General features: G+C 41.1%; 1 protein-coding gene across 7 annotated transcripts in view; it reads left to right on the plus strand.

The window, feature by feature from the left end:
• The window catches only part of USP7 (ubiquitin specific peptidase 7), a 69,153-nt gene that overhangs the window by 27,276 nt on the left and 26,973 nt on the right, over nucleotides 1-14,904 (plus strand). For 4 of the 7 annotated variants that reach the window (XM_036409114.2, XM_036409118.2, XM_036409121.2 and 1 more), the window contains exons 2-3: nucleotides 6,950-7,054; nucleotides 12,672-12,870. In XM_036409114.2, coding sequence (XP_036265007.1) covers nucleotides 6,950-7,054; nucleotides 12,672-12,870 — 304 coding nt within the window. Of the gene's footprint in view, nucleotides 1-6,949; nucleotides 7,055-7,112; nucleotides 7,244-7,807; nucleotides 7,986-12,671; nucleotides 12,871-14,904 lie in introns of those variants that run through there. The other 3 variants (XM_036409116.1, XM_036409117.2, XM_045571296.1) reach the window with 3 other exon arrangements.

Below are 14,904 nucleotides of genomic sequence, written 5' to 3' on the forward strand. Positions count from 1 at the left end.
TTCCTGCCTAGGGCCTCCCTCTGGATTTTATGGCTGCTCCATCAAACTTGTATCTAAGGAGTGAGCATGCCTCCTTGAGGAAAGGGCCACATGGCACATAGTATATTAGGGAGGAAGGTAGAGAAAGAGAAAGGGCTGCCATGGCTTTATAGACCTGGACCCCTCCCGTGGCAGTGCCCTCAGAGTGCCTGGCTGAGACTCATTCTGGTAACATGTTCTCTGTCATCCCACTTTGCCTCACCCAGAGGCTGTGATCACTGCCTGAGACCCAGTAGGGGGCCAGTAAATGGGAGCTACTGGTTCATGAACTACTGCAAGCAAACTTGAGGTGGTGCTCGCATTGCCTCAGGACAACAGACATAGGCTCTCCTCCACAGCTCTCCTCCCAGCAATCTTCTTGAAGATCTTTGTTCTGTATGCCTACCCAGGCATCTGTATGGAAGCTTTTCTTGCCTCAGCTCCCAGGCTGCCCTTTTTCTTCATCCATTCATTTATTATTTAACTAGAGGCCTGGTGCATGAAATTCGGGCGGGGGGGAGGGGACACCACTCTGTCCAGCCTGCTCCCTCTAAATCCTGGACCCCCCTGGGGGTGTCCGACTGCTAGTTTAGGCTTAATCCTGGGGATTGGGCCTAAACCGATAGTTGGAAATCCCTCTCAAAATCTGGAACCACTGGCTCCTAACTGCTCATCTGCCTGCCTGCCCTGATGGTCCCTAACTGCCTCTGCCTGCTGGCCTGATCACCCCTAACTGCCTCTGCCTGCCGACATAATTGTCCCTAACTGCTCCCCCCCCCCCCAGCCAGCCTGGTTACTCTTAACTGCCCTCCCCCTGGTCTGGTCTCCCCTTACTGCCCCCTCCTGCCGACCTGGTCACCCCCAACTCCCCCCCCCCTCCCTGACAGCTTGATCTCCCCACGTAGCCTGGTAGCCTGCTGTTCAGTCGTTTGGTCATCCCTCAACCCCTGCTATTCTGTCGTTACTGTTACTATGATGGCATCCTGGACGATTTGCATATTCCTCTATTATATAGATTTATTGGGGTGACATTGGTAATAAAATCAAGTTGCTGAAACTTGTTTGGCTCAGTAGATAGAGCATTGGCCTGCAGACTGAAGAGTCCTGGGTTTGATTCCAGTCAAAGGCATGTACCTTGGTTGTGGGCACATCCCCAGTACGGGGTGTGCAAGAGGCAGCTGATCGATGTTTCTCTCAGTGTTTCTAACTCTTTATCCCTCTCCCTCTCCCTTCTTCTCTGTTAAAAAAAAAAAAAAATCAATAAAATATATTTTAAAAAATAATAAAGCTACCCACTTAAAAAAAAATCACAGGTTTCCAATATGCCATTACTTAATGCCATCTGCATAGTGCATTGTGAATTCACCACCCAAAGTCAAGTCTCTTTCCACTTTGTTTTCTCCTTTTAATTATGTGAGAATTTCACATATGTTTATGCGAATGCTTCATGCTAAAATTTTTCACATATAAATTTAATGTTAATATTCCTTCTCTGGCTTGAAGGCTTGCTGTGTTTTCTTTTTAAAAGAAGATTTGCTGTGTCCCCATGTACTCCTCACCCGGTTTCCAGTCATTAGTAACTTAAATCAACAACTAAGAAACTAGTAACCAATTTATTTTTTAAAATTTTCTAAGTTTATTTGAATCAAGCTGACAACATATACAGGGGAGCAAGATCTCAAATGCTCCCAACCAGATCACACCCTCCCTCCCTCCAATTAACCCTGTTAACGTCCTCATTCTATTTCTGGGCCATTTTGCCTCCCCCCCCCCCCCCCTCTTTTGTATTGTTACCATATTGGACAGTCATTTATTAAGTATCCTAAATATTTAAAAAATATAAAAAGTATTGCTTCAGTTTTTCTAGTGTCAAACTATTTGCCATAGAAAATAGAATGGTTGGTAAATTATATGTTATAATTAAGCTACATCAAGTCTAATAACTGCACACCATTTTCTTTTGTGGTTGTGCTTTAGTGTTTTACAGATTACTAAACTTCTTTGCAGTGTACGGGTTCATAGTAAGAATATATGCACATAACCATACACACATTTTACATAGGAATGGTTATCTATACATATAGAGAACCCAACATGGTAGTATTGTGTCGTAAAAGCCACCCTATAGAGACAGATACTTTGCCTTTTGAAGGTGATTATTTAAATTGTTGAAGTTGCTTGAATCTGTTTCTGGTCCTTATTTTGTGGGGAATTAAAAAAAAAAAAAAAGAATGTTGAGGCATAGAGATTCTATGCAGTCACTCTGATGTGGGTGAGAGAACCCTCCCCTCCCCCAACTCAGTAGATTCTGCTGCAGAGCCATGCAGACATGGCTGGAAACCACAGACTTGGACAAGAAGGTGACTCGGGAGTTCAGATTGGAATCTTGATGCTGCTTGATAGGTTTCCAGAACCAGTACTGATGTTTCTGAACTGTCCTTTTGAAATGTATTTGGGATTGACAATTAAGAAATCAGTATGCAGAAAGATATCAGTGTTCTAATTTATCTTGATAACCTCTGTTTTATGTAATATTCTTTAAAATGGGTTCAATGCTGGGAGAGATGTGAGGAGGGGAAGACCAAACAGAATGGCTGGGGTGGAGGGTGGTTTGACTTGGAACTCAGGGTGATCTGGTAGAGTTGGGATTAAGATGTGCAGTTAAAGGCTTGCTGAGGGACTAAGTTGTTAATCTTAATCTATTTTAACCTGGTTTTGCCTACTGGGTTGTGTCACTAGGTGGGAAATCCAAGGAGGACTCTGGGGGACCGTGTGGAGACTGAATCTGAGGAATGCCTGGATCTCTGTGTACCAGGGTCTTTGTGGTCTTGAAACTATCTTAGTTGAAAGGCTGGGTTGTTTTATTGTGGTGTTTGGTTTCACCAAACCCAGCCTTTTTGGTAGAGGTTTGAAGTGATAGAAAATGTCAAAGCCAATACATTTTATATTTCATTTATTAGCTCATTCGGGAGATTCAGATTAGTGGTGCATCATTTCCATAGCAATTGGTCATGTTCTCTGGGTTAGTAGATCTGTTATGACATCACAAATGAAAATCATCAGGAAGGAAAGCTGACATAAGCATAGGCATCCTCAGTAAAAGAGGAGGATATAGAGGATTTGTAACTAGCTAAGGTAGTCTTTTGTGTGTTTCTAAACTCACTCTTTTAAAAAAAGTATTTGGTGTCTTTTTACATATACATTAAAATTATGCCTTTGATACTTATCACAGGGTTTGTTGTCACAAGGCTTACCCATGAGTAACAGAAGTGGTTTCTGTTGTTTTGCTGAGTGTCAGTGTATATTTTGCATCAATAATTGGCTTCTTTCACCCTGCAGACATTTGACCTTTTTTTTTTTTTTACGTAAATCTGTTTATTTGAGGCATTCCATATTTCATTAGTGTTTGCCAAACATGTCTCCAGCCTTATTATTTGAGATTGTTGTGTATCAAAAAATTAGTGTTGTTCATATGGGCTAAATAAGCATCGACACATCTGGGAAAATTCCGGCTGTGCAGTACATAAAATTCAGGAGCAGGATCGCTATATATATAGCAATAAACATATGTATACACCAATCTTGCACCCTTTTGATGATAAGGAAGGCAGTTTATTATTTAGGATATTTCTGGAAGCCTCGTACAGACTTTTTGGTTATCGGGTACTTTCATTTAATTCTGGTCTAGGGATTTACTGTGTCTTAATTAAAATTTTAATCCTCTTGCTGAACTAACTTGTTTATGAGGTGCTTTTAAAAGCTGGATATCAGTCCCTCAAGAGCTAGACTTGAGTTGCCAACTTTCTACAAAGTTCCCATGGCAGTTGGTTGGGAGCTTCATGGGGCCTGTTGTCCTGGATTCTCATGTACATGATGGACCAATTAGAACTTTGTTCTATTTCACATCCACCGACCCCCATCTTTATGCTTATGAAGGGTGGGAAAGAGCAAATTGGTCAGCCTCACTGAAATGTGTACCTTGGTGTGTAAAAGATGGGGTATTGCCCAGGAGAACCCCATTCAACTGTTTATTCTACCTGCCTTCTGTGGTCAACTCAGAGAAATCCTATCATCATTAACAAAAGAACAGCAGCTCTCATTTCATAAAATATTAGGCTCTCTTCATTTGCCACATTGCAGTTAATCTGCTGCCGAAAAACTGGTCCAATTTATTCATTCCCACCCCACATTAAGGTGTTGTGGATAAGTTCTCTTTAATCGATCTTTTATTAGTATCATAACTTCTGGTGAAAGAGTGCTCTATCTCAAGCCACCAAAGCAAATCTTTAAAAATACTTTCTTTCAACAATAATCTGAATTCACTTGGATCTCAGAATCATGGGTCAGGCAAGTTATCACCTGCATAGTTTAGATTGCTTACCTTTATATGACACCCTGTTTTTAGGAGCAGTGCTTTGTTTTGTGCACAGAGAATTATTTGTCATATTTGCATTTGCTCATTAGAAACCATACTTGAAAGCAGTTGCAGCCACAGAGTTTTAAACCAAGGAACTAAATTAAAAGTATTAGGACAGCCGAAACCGGTTTAGCTCAGTGGATAGAGTAGGGGTGTCGAACTCAATCAGAGAAGGGGCCAAAATCTAAAATCCAGCCTAAATCGCGGGCCGAATGGTTTACTGAACAGTCATAAACTGTCATTGTGATGGAAACACAGCGGAGTGCAGTGATGACAGCGCGGTGCGGGCCACATTGCAAGGCCTGGCGGGACGGATTTGGCCCTCGGGCCTTGTGTTTGACACATGTGGGATAGAGCGTCGGCTTGGGGACCGAAGGGTCCCGGGTTCTATTCCGGTCAAGGGCATGTACCTTGGTTGCGGGCACATCCCCAGTAGGGGGTGTACAAGAGGCAGTTGATCGATGACACTCTCTCATCGATGTTTCTAACTTGCTCTCTCTCTCCCTTCCTCTCTGTACAAAATCAATAAAATATATTTTTAAAAGTATTAGGACATGTGTCAAACAAACTACTTTAAGATTATAGTACATTCACATGATGGTAGTGTGTGCATATGATGAAAAATACTCTTCAGCTTCTATAGAACCTCTTAATAGTTACTGCATTTATTACTTAGTTTTGTTTTGTTTTTAACTTGAATTTTCCATATAGGTACCCAGCTGTGCAATATTCTATCGTGGAATATTGTGTGTTATTAATTTCATAAGCCTCCTCAGGACTTCTTACTTTTTCCTCATACAATATTTCTGTGGTGTTTTCATGTAGTTAATTTTTGAGGAGAAATGTGGGTGAAAGACATTTTGGCCACAGTACCCGATTTTTTATTGCTTTTTAAGCACGTTTCAGAGTTTGAGCTAGTTAAGCATCGGTAAAAGGAATTTCTCTTTGCCATATTTTCCCTCCACCAATTTTTTTCTGTCGGGGTGTAGTGGTCAAGGTTTAGTTTTAACAATAGTTTTTAACTTGTTAATTTAAATGTATATATTTAAATTTAATAGAACAACTTAATTAAGAGTGTTAAGATCAGAACTGGTCTGTCAAAATGTGGTGGTAATGCTGGTCTCTTGGCTTCCAATGATTTCTAATGTGTGTCTGATGCTTAAGAAGGGTAAAAGTACAGTTTAATGGTTGAGAGATGTAACCTGATAATTTGGGGTTTTGGAGTGTAGAGAGAGGGAAAGGGATGGTGCTATCCATGGTGCTGAACTGTGCTGGTCTAAATGCTGGAAAGACTAAAACATTGGGGGCCGAGGACACACCTATGTACATATTTTTAAAAGCAAATATTTTGGCCAAAACCGGTTTGTCTCAGTGGATAGAGCATCCACCTGCGGACTGAAAGATCTCAGGTTCGATTCCAGTCAAGGGCATGTACCTTGGTTGCGGACACATCCCCAGAGTGGGTGGTGGTGCAAGAGGCGGCTGATCGATGACTCTCTCTCATCGATGTTTCTAACTCTCTGTCCCTCTCTCTTCCTCTCTGTAAAAATAAATAAATAAATAAATAAATAAATAAATAAATAAATAAATAAAATATATTTTTAAACACACACACACACAGACACACACAAAAACAAACAAACAAACAAAAAAAAACCCCAAATATCTTGTTTGTAGCTGAGACTGTCTGATTTCTATAGAAGTGCCTGATGCCCCAAGGAGAGCTCAGTGCACAGGCAGCATGGGACCAGCATTAGTTGCAGTGAGCTATTCTGATATGTGAAAGATGGCAAGGATCTAAGATGTGAAATGTGGCCTTTTTGGTGAGTAGATACTATTTCAGTGCTGGCTTTCCATCATTTTTTCCACTCCCCTCTTCTTTTACATCATGAACCTATGCCAGTGTAAGAAGATGGTTTTTAAATTAATTGGTAAAAATAGTAATGAGAATGTTACAGTTAGAATTGATACCTTATGTTTCCAAGCCATTGCTTAAAAGTTTTGAACCCATACTTCTGATTCTATGTAAATGTTTTCCAAGACATATTTTCAGCAAGCATTCAGAATGACAAAATCATTTTATTAGTTTCTTGGTCTTTTCTAGACTCTATACATGCCAATTCTCCCATGAGCCTCCTTCCCAATTCCCTGTGCCCCCCAAAAAGCACGCATGTTTGAGCAAGTTAAGCAACGGTAAAAGGAATGTTTTTTAAAATTTTCTCTAGGATCTATTGGTTTTAATGGATAGGAAACCTACTTCAAAGTAGATATCTTTGGAGATGGAGCAAATTACTATGTGGTATGGTGTATGTTAAAGTACATTTAGCATCTTGGAAATCAACCCAAGTTCATATTTAGTAAACATACTAGTAGATGCCTTTTGGGTTAGAGTGCATTTATTTTGACACAGTTGGAACTTATTAGTGCCTAGAAATAATCAAAAGTACCAATGTATTTTTATTTAATTTAAGCCAAAAAGGTAAAAACCATGGAATTTCTTTGTTTTCTTTAAAGCTGGAGATACAGATGACCCACCAAGAATTACTCAAAACCCTGTTATCAACGGGAATGTAGCCATGAGTGATGGGCACAACAACACAGAAGAAGATATGGAGGATGGTAAGTACCTGTGGTTTGCTTACTTGCACCAGACAGAAACTCTGTCAGAAACACAAGTAGATGTGGTGCCTATTTCTTCCTCAAGTTCTTCTGAGTTTCTTAAAAGTAGCTAGTTTTTAGGAGCTTGTGCCTGAAGAAAAATTGGGCGTTGAATTGGTGTTGAGCTCAAGATTACCTACAAATTTCAAGGTAAGTTGATTCTCCCCAGCCTAGGTGAGAAGGTTTAAATGCAGAAGTTTATGATTTTATAACGGGTACACAGGCCTGCAATTTTCCGGCCACTGTTAGTATTCAGATTAACTACATGTCACTCTCCGTTCCTCCTTGTTGGCAGCAAGATACTTCCAGACATTGGAACTTGGCTTTCCATTGCATTCTTAGTGCAGCGTGTCTATCAGTGTCTGTATCCCACTCCTGTTAGGTGTGAAATCAGACCAAGCTTTGGCCTTCATTCTCCCACACTAACTTTAGGTCTATAATATGTTCTATGCAGAAAACATATGCATATATACATGCATGGACATTTTATGCCTAGGGAATCGTTTTCTTATGAGGCAGTTCCTTTTTTTTTTTTTTTTTTTTTAATGTAATTTATTAGATTAGGTGACCTGTACTTTGGCAAGGTCAAAAATCGTGAGCAGGTAGCAGCCAGTCATCACTCTATGCAGCCCCTGGAGTCTTGCAGTGTAATATGAAACCATGTTCTGTCAAAAGCATGTCCATCAATCCTCATGAGGGTTGTGTCCTTCCCAGGGGTGTAACGGGGCAGTTGAAAGAAACTTCATCAGCCACGGGCTGCACCACCAGAAGGACTGCTGTTCAGACCTCCTGCCAAAAGTTCAGCCTCCATGAGAAACTGCAGCCGTAGTTGAGATTTCTCTGACAGTGCGGTTTACCCCCTGGCAGCTGGCTGAGGCAATATCTGAGGAAGGTAAAGAAGAGTGGTCTAAACCCGCTGCTTTGTTACCTGTGGAGTGCGCTTTCCACTCTAGATCAAGGGCAACGGTGTGGGTGTGGTCTCTGGTTGCTGGGCTCTTGGTTTTATTTTAGACATCGGAGATGCCAAAAGTAATTCAAAGAGTGTAGTGGGAAGGCACAGCCAGGTCTGATGTGGCAGGTGTGAGTGAAGGACCAATTCTAACCACTTGTGGAGCAATAGCTGGTCCAGCCCAGTCACAGCACTCTCAGTCCAGTTTCTACAGAGCAATTTCAATCTGATATTTCCACTGGTGTTTTTATGGGCAGAGGGCTTGGGAGAAGACACAGATGTAGATAAAAAGGCATGTGTCTCAGCCTCAACTCTGTTGCCTTTTTGGGTGGGTGATTCTTTGTTGTAGGCGGCTGTCCTGTGCATTAAAGGGCACTAGAGTCATACCACTCTGATCCCCTTAGTTGTGACAACCAAATGTCTAGATACTGCCAGTTGTCTCTTTAGAGCCGGAACGGCCTCATTTGGAATCACTTATATGCGATCATAATGTATGTAAAATCCCTTTTTTCTCAAGGCAATTTTACTAAATTATTAGTACTAAGTAATGATACTGAGCCATAGAACCTAAAAATGGAAATGCTCCTGCTGTGAATTACCACATGGAAGAAGCATATTATAGGAGAAAGTATAATGGTCTTCTTGGTTTGGATTTTAAGTGCTTTTTGAAAGACCCATGAGAAAGAGAATGAAAAACAAACAAACAGACAAAACCCCCACATGATTTCTATTTGATGGGAAAGGGAGCAGGAGGGGAGGTGGTTCTTGTTCTAGGCGCAGAAACCTTACTTAAGGGCAGCATTTTCCTTACTTAAGGACAGCCATCATGTGTATTTCAAAAAACTCTTCTGCAGGACATAAGTGTGTTGTGAATCTAGGAAGTTTGAGGAGTGCTAGGTTAAACAAGTTTCTGTGGTACAGGTCTCTGAGTCATTCAGTATCCGAACATCTTTCTCTGAAAGACTGTTTTTGTTAATGATTCCCCCAAAACTCTGGACTTTAGAACCCCTTTTCCCTGAATTTCCTTTTAACACCTCAATCTGGAAAACACTGGATTTCAATGATCAATGCCATAACTGTGCAGAGAGGCCTTAGTAAGGCACATTTTCTATATAAAGTTATGTAGCTAATACACAGTTTGGAAAAATGTTTGTGAGGTAGAGAGCATAAATCCTGTTTACAGCGTTGTGGACAAGTATCCAATCATTTCCTAGTTGTGCACACGTACTGTACTTGGATGTTAGTGTCACTGTCTTTCCAGAGATGAACATGAGAAGCTTTAGAGCAAGTGCATCCTCTGCAGATCTAGAGGGATCTAGATTGAGATTGTTGGTACCCATGAAACAAGTAATTTCTGGGAATTCACTAGGGCTTTGTGAAGACTTGTATTCGAGGCTTGATACAATTAACTGCAAGAGTGCCATTTGGGAAAACTTCACTCTAACTTTTCTGATTCAGAAAACCCAAGTATTTTATCATCCTCTACTTTTTCAAGAAACTAAACCCCAGGCCAGTACGCTGGCCTTTGACCTGCAAAGATAAGATTGTTGTAAGAATAAGCAAAATGGTAGCTGGGGACTAGATGGGAGCTGCTGCTGCTGCTGTTGTCTTCGGAGACAGGATGGGAAAGTGGCCTTTATCAAGGTATCTGATTGAGGATGTCTGATGGCAGCAGTTAACACAGCTCATTGTTCTATTATTTACCATAGAAAGATTCTTGGAGTGATAGGAGTTCTGTGGCATCCTGGCCCGTTTAGAGTCTTTGTTTTGATGAAATACTAATATTGCAAGATGTGGGGTATCCTTCATAATTCCGGGTTTATTGCTTTCTTAAAACATTCTTAGTTTTGAAGTAGTTATACACACAGGAAGTTGCAAAAATTGTACACAGAATCTCAAGGACCTTTCATCCATTTTCTTGGGCAAACACTTACATTAGCCTGTTGTAATTTCTTATAGGGCTATATCAGGCCAGCCTTATCTGTCAAAGGTGGGTTTCAAGTAAGCTTTTCTTATTTTGATCTTTTTGTATTCAAAATAATTTTGAATTATTAAATTAGTATAAATAATTTTTAGTGATAGAGTAAGATTTCTATTTACTTGAAATCTTACGTTAAATTTCCTGTTTAGGAAGATAAGTTCTAAGGATGTGCCTTTATTGTGAGGCAGAATCTCACATCTAGTGTATAATTCAATGAGTGAACTGAGTCCATGAGCCAGGTTGGCACCAGGCCTCTGTCGGGCCGGGCCTGCCATCACATGGACTCAGTGCCACGCTGACTTCACTATTGTTGGGTCCTATTTAATAATATTTAAAGGTGAGTTTAGAAATTGACTTAAATTCTGAAGAACAGAAAAGCACTGATATGTGTCAGTTTTTAATCTATATAAGAATCTAATCCTCGCCCTAATCGGTTTGGCTCAGTGGATAGAGTGTTGGCCTGCGAACTTAAGGGTCCCAGGTTTGATTCCAGTCAAGAGCATGTAACTTGGTTGCGGGCACATCCCCAGTAGGGGGTGTGCAGGAAGCAGCTAATAGATGTTTCTTCTCATTGATGTTTCTAGCTCTCTATTTCTCTCCCTGCCTCTATGTACAAAATCAATAAAATATATATATGTTTAAAAAAACGAATTTAATCCTATCAATAGCTGAATTGTATCTGAAAACAAAATCATAATTAGAAGAGAGGTGAGATCTTACAGCCTCGAAATCTTTAGGCCCCAGGAGTGTGTGTCCTGGGGTGCTTTCATTTGGTTCTCTTCAGTTCTTCAATCCATATACAGCAGGTCAGCTTTATCGGGGTCTGTGTTTGGTGGAGTGTTGGAATGGCATCCTACAAATCAGAAGCAAGGTCATTATGCTCAGCGTTGACAGATCTTGAGAATTAAACTCCACTTTGTAAAACGCCTTAGATAAGATGAGCCAGTGAACCTCGGGAAGCCTCAGTTTCCCTGTCTATAAAGTGGGAATTAAGTCCTAGCTGTCCTTGCTCACCTTGCAGAATTTAAATACCACTCATATGTGATCTATGTGTCTATGAAAAAGTGGTCTGCTTTTCTCCTGAGCCATTCTTGACACCCCCTGTTCAGCAAGTTTCTTGCCTTTTCAGTGGACTTGATTATCCACTAAGAGGATTAGGGTTGCCTGCCACTAGGAGAGGCTGGATTCAGAATGCAGTCACCTCTTAGATGTGACTAACCCTTGCTCAACTACTCTCCTTTTAAAGGACTCACTGTAAATTGCCGAGCAGCGTCATGTGTAGGAAAAACTACTAGGGGTGAAGAAAGTTTAAGGTAAAAATGCTGTCATTTGGTTTTTCTTTCTTTGGTGAAGAATATTAACCTCTCATGAGGGCTGATGGACATGTTTTCCTAAGAACAAATTCAGTTAGTCACAAATCAGGCAGTTTGTGTACACTGAGAAGTCTGCGTCCTGAGCTCTCTTGGTGCAGTTTGGAGACTGAAGGATGAAGGGAGGAAGTGTTCTCTTAACCCGCTCTTCTTCCCCTGAGCCTCCAGTCTCATTGGGTACCTCAGGAGCCAATCGGGCAGGATGTCAAAATAGCACCTGATTCTTAAAAAACCTTCCATGCCTCTTCATTCTGTAAACTAATTGTGGCTCCTCACGGTGTGGCCCTTGGTCCCCTGCCCGTCTGTGAACTGTTCCCAGTCTGCAAGGGGGATGGTACAGAAAGTGAGAGGAAGCATTGAGAAGCATGCACCTTGCTGTGGCAGTTTTCCAATACTTTATTAAGAAGTGCTGGCAGTGATAGATTGGCGGGTGGCCTTGGGAGTCTGAGAAGTGTCAATATGGACACTGCTGGGTTTGTCAGAGCTAATTTGGCGCTTGTGTCAATTGTAAATGACTAGCCACCATCAGTAAAAAGCTGGAATTCTAAAGTTTGTGACATTAGTTGAATGTCTACTATCAGGCACTACAACAACACATTGCTTTTTATTGGAGAAAATCCTAATTCCTTAAATTGCCCTTTAGTCTCATTGAGTAATAAATGAGACTCCCCCCCCTCCCCCCTTTTTCTTTTTCTTTTTTGCTAGGGAGTCCAGACTGATGTTGCACAAAAGTTGTGAACTAATAAAGTTACTTAACCTTTATTTGTAGGCTAACTTTTCAGCAATCATTTTGTCTTTAAGCAGTGCTGCGCTTCCTTGGGAATAGCCCTCTACCCGAAAGGCCACCTGTGTTTGCAAGTTCAGCACCCCCTTCGTTCCTCTTCAGCTCAGGTCACGTCTCAAGGCTCTTTCTTTTCCTCTGCAACCCCCTGACCTTGACAGATGTCACATGTTTCATCCCTTCTCTCCAAAGCTCCTCCATGCACTAAGAATCATGTGAGAAGAAGTAGAATAGCTGTTCTTACCACACTGGACTCTTAAATCTAGGAGGGAAGGCAGGTGTGTGCTGTTAGCCTCCTGAATTTGGGGTTTCATTCACACAGAAGCTGCATATCACTGTGCTGTTTTAGGTAATTAGTAAATTGGGCCGATGTTATTTTTCCAGAGAGCTAGGTTTTAGCAGCTAGTTGATGTTGTGTAGAATAGTTTATTCCGGTTTGTTGGTGCATTCAGGGCTGTTTTACGGGCTCTGATTGACAGTCACATGTTTTCTTGCAGACACGAGTTGGCGCTCTGAGGCAACCTTTCAGTTCACTGTCGAGCGCTTCAGCAGACTGAGTGAGTCGGTCCTTAGCCCTCCGTGTTTTGTGCGAAATCTGCCATGGAAGATTATGGTGATGCCACGCTTTTATCCAGACAGACCACACCAAAAAAGCGTAGGATTCTTTCTCCAGTGCAATGCTGAATCTGACTCCACGTAAGACAGTTTAAATGATGCAATTACAAATCCACAGATAGTTATAATACATTGGAAGTCAAATTTGATTGGCCTCTTTTATTTTTTTAATTTCCTTACTGCCTTTACAGTCCTTTGATTTTAAATTAGATTAAATGCATTTCCTTCTTTAAAACTCAACGGTAGGTATTATATCCAAACTACTTCAATAAAAAGATAGGTGTTTTTCTAGCATTTACAAAACTAAAGTTTGTATGAACATGGAATCAAGGCCCAGTGGATTAGCTGAATACTGGTTACCAGGCTTAATTTCTTTTCAGCAGTAAGTCTCCAAGCGGAAAATTTGGTTAAGAAAAGTTATTTAGGCTGACATCTTTCTCATTTTGTGTTAATCAGTTCATATGGGTCATTCAAAAAATTCAAATGAAAACATTGGAGGGTTCTACAACATGAGCCTATTGGCTTATTTTAGAGAATAAATTATTCATGTAATTTCTAAAAAGAGGTATACTATAAAATGTCCTTAGAAATAAGAAGTGCCTTGGTGGTCCCTCTATTTAGGTGAAGCCAAAGAGTAGAGGTTTCACATTTTCTGCCTACTTCCAAAAACTTTTTTTTACTCTTCTTTCCTTTAATAAAAACTGTCACTGTTCAGCACTTATCAGTTCCCCTAGTTGTGACACTGTTTGAAGGGTTTCCAAATCACTTTGTCACCAAGCTGCTTCCTGGACCACTTCTGCATAGACTCCCTGTCACCTCCTGATTGTGGCTCTTTGGTGCCCCCCTGGGAAAGGTTGTTCCCCAGAGGGCACTGGTTCTAGTTCTGCCGAAGCTCCAGGGAACACAGCTCATTTTATTTTTTATTTTACTTGAATTTTTAGGAAGCACCATGCCCATTTTATGGTGCAGCCAGGGCTGTATTCAGATGAAAGATTCCCCCTCCTCCCCCCCATGTTCACATTGTGATCAGATCTAATGAGTATTGGGCTAGATTCTGGTCTCACAGCTTTAGCCTGAACAGTTGGGAAGCACAGTGAGCCACCCACATCCAGCATAAGGATCAGAGCAAGTGGAGGTGCTGAGGGGACAGCCCGCTGTGCTAGGTATTTCAGTGAGTTGGCAGTCCGTTCAGAGTCCGTTCATAACGTTCCTTTATAAGCTCTACTTGCATTGTAAACCTTATGGTGGACTTGTAAAGTGGCATATCTTTTTGTTTTTTAAAACATTTTTATTGAATTTCTTCAGAGAGATGAAGGGGGAGAGATGAAGAGATAGAAACATTGATTTGCTGCCTCCTGCACTCTCCCTACTGGGGACGGAGTCCGCAACCTGTGCATGTGCCCTGACTGGGAATTGAACCAGACACCTCTTGGCTTATGGGTCCTTGTTCAACTACTGAGTCACACCTGCTGGTGTCTTTTTTTATTTTTAAGCATGGATCCAAAAGCCCTTTGTGTTCTGCCCAAAATGTGACTGACAGCATCTATTGTCATGTTTCTTGGTTGTGATTTGGTGTACCCATGTTTAGAGTTTCTCAGGAGCCCCTGGTGCAGCCCTGTGGAAAGTACTCTTGAGAACTTGACAGCCACAGCACCTATGAGCCACCAGGGGCAGAGTGATGCTTAGAAGTGATGACACCTTTATTAGTAGAACCATTTTGTTCCTATTCTTTTCTTTTAAATGCATTTTTATGGATTTCAGAGAGGAAGGGAGAGAGAGATAGGAACATTAATGATGAGAGAGAATCCTTGATTGGCTGCCTCCTGCATGCCCCCCACTGGAGATTGAGCCCACAATCTAGGCATGTGCCCTGAACGGAATCAAACCTGGAACCCTTCAGTCCACAGGCCAACACTATTCACTGAGCCAAACCAGCTAGGGCTTTTCCTGTTCTTTTCAAAGAACATCAATAGAACTGTAATCTGACCCCAAAGCTGTAGTCTCTTAGAAAATCTAAACATGTATTTTATAAATATACCTATAAGAAACTTGAAGTAAACTTTTGAAAAATTAATAAATTAATAAAACCTATCAGTACATAGAAGCACCCCAAAC

The sequence above is a fragment of the Pipistrellus kuhlii genome, unplaced genomic scaffold (genome assembly GCF_014108245.1).
Source record: "Pipistrellus kuhlii isolate mPipKuh1 unplaced genomic scaffold, mPipKuh1.p scaffold_m20_p_4, whole genome shotgun sequence".
Lineage (NCBI taxonomy): Eukaryota > Metazoa > Chordata > Mammalia > Chiroptera > Vespertilionidae > Pipistrellus > Pipistrellus kuhlii.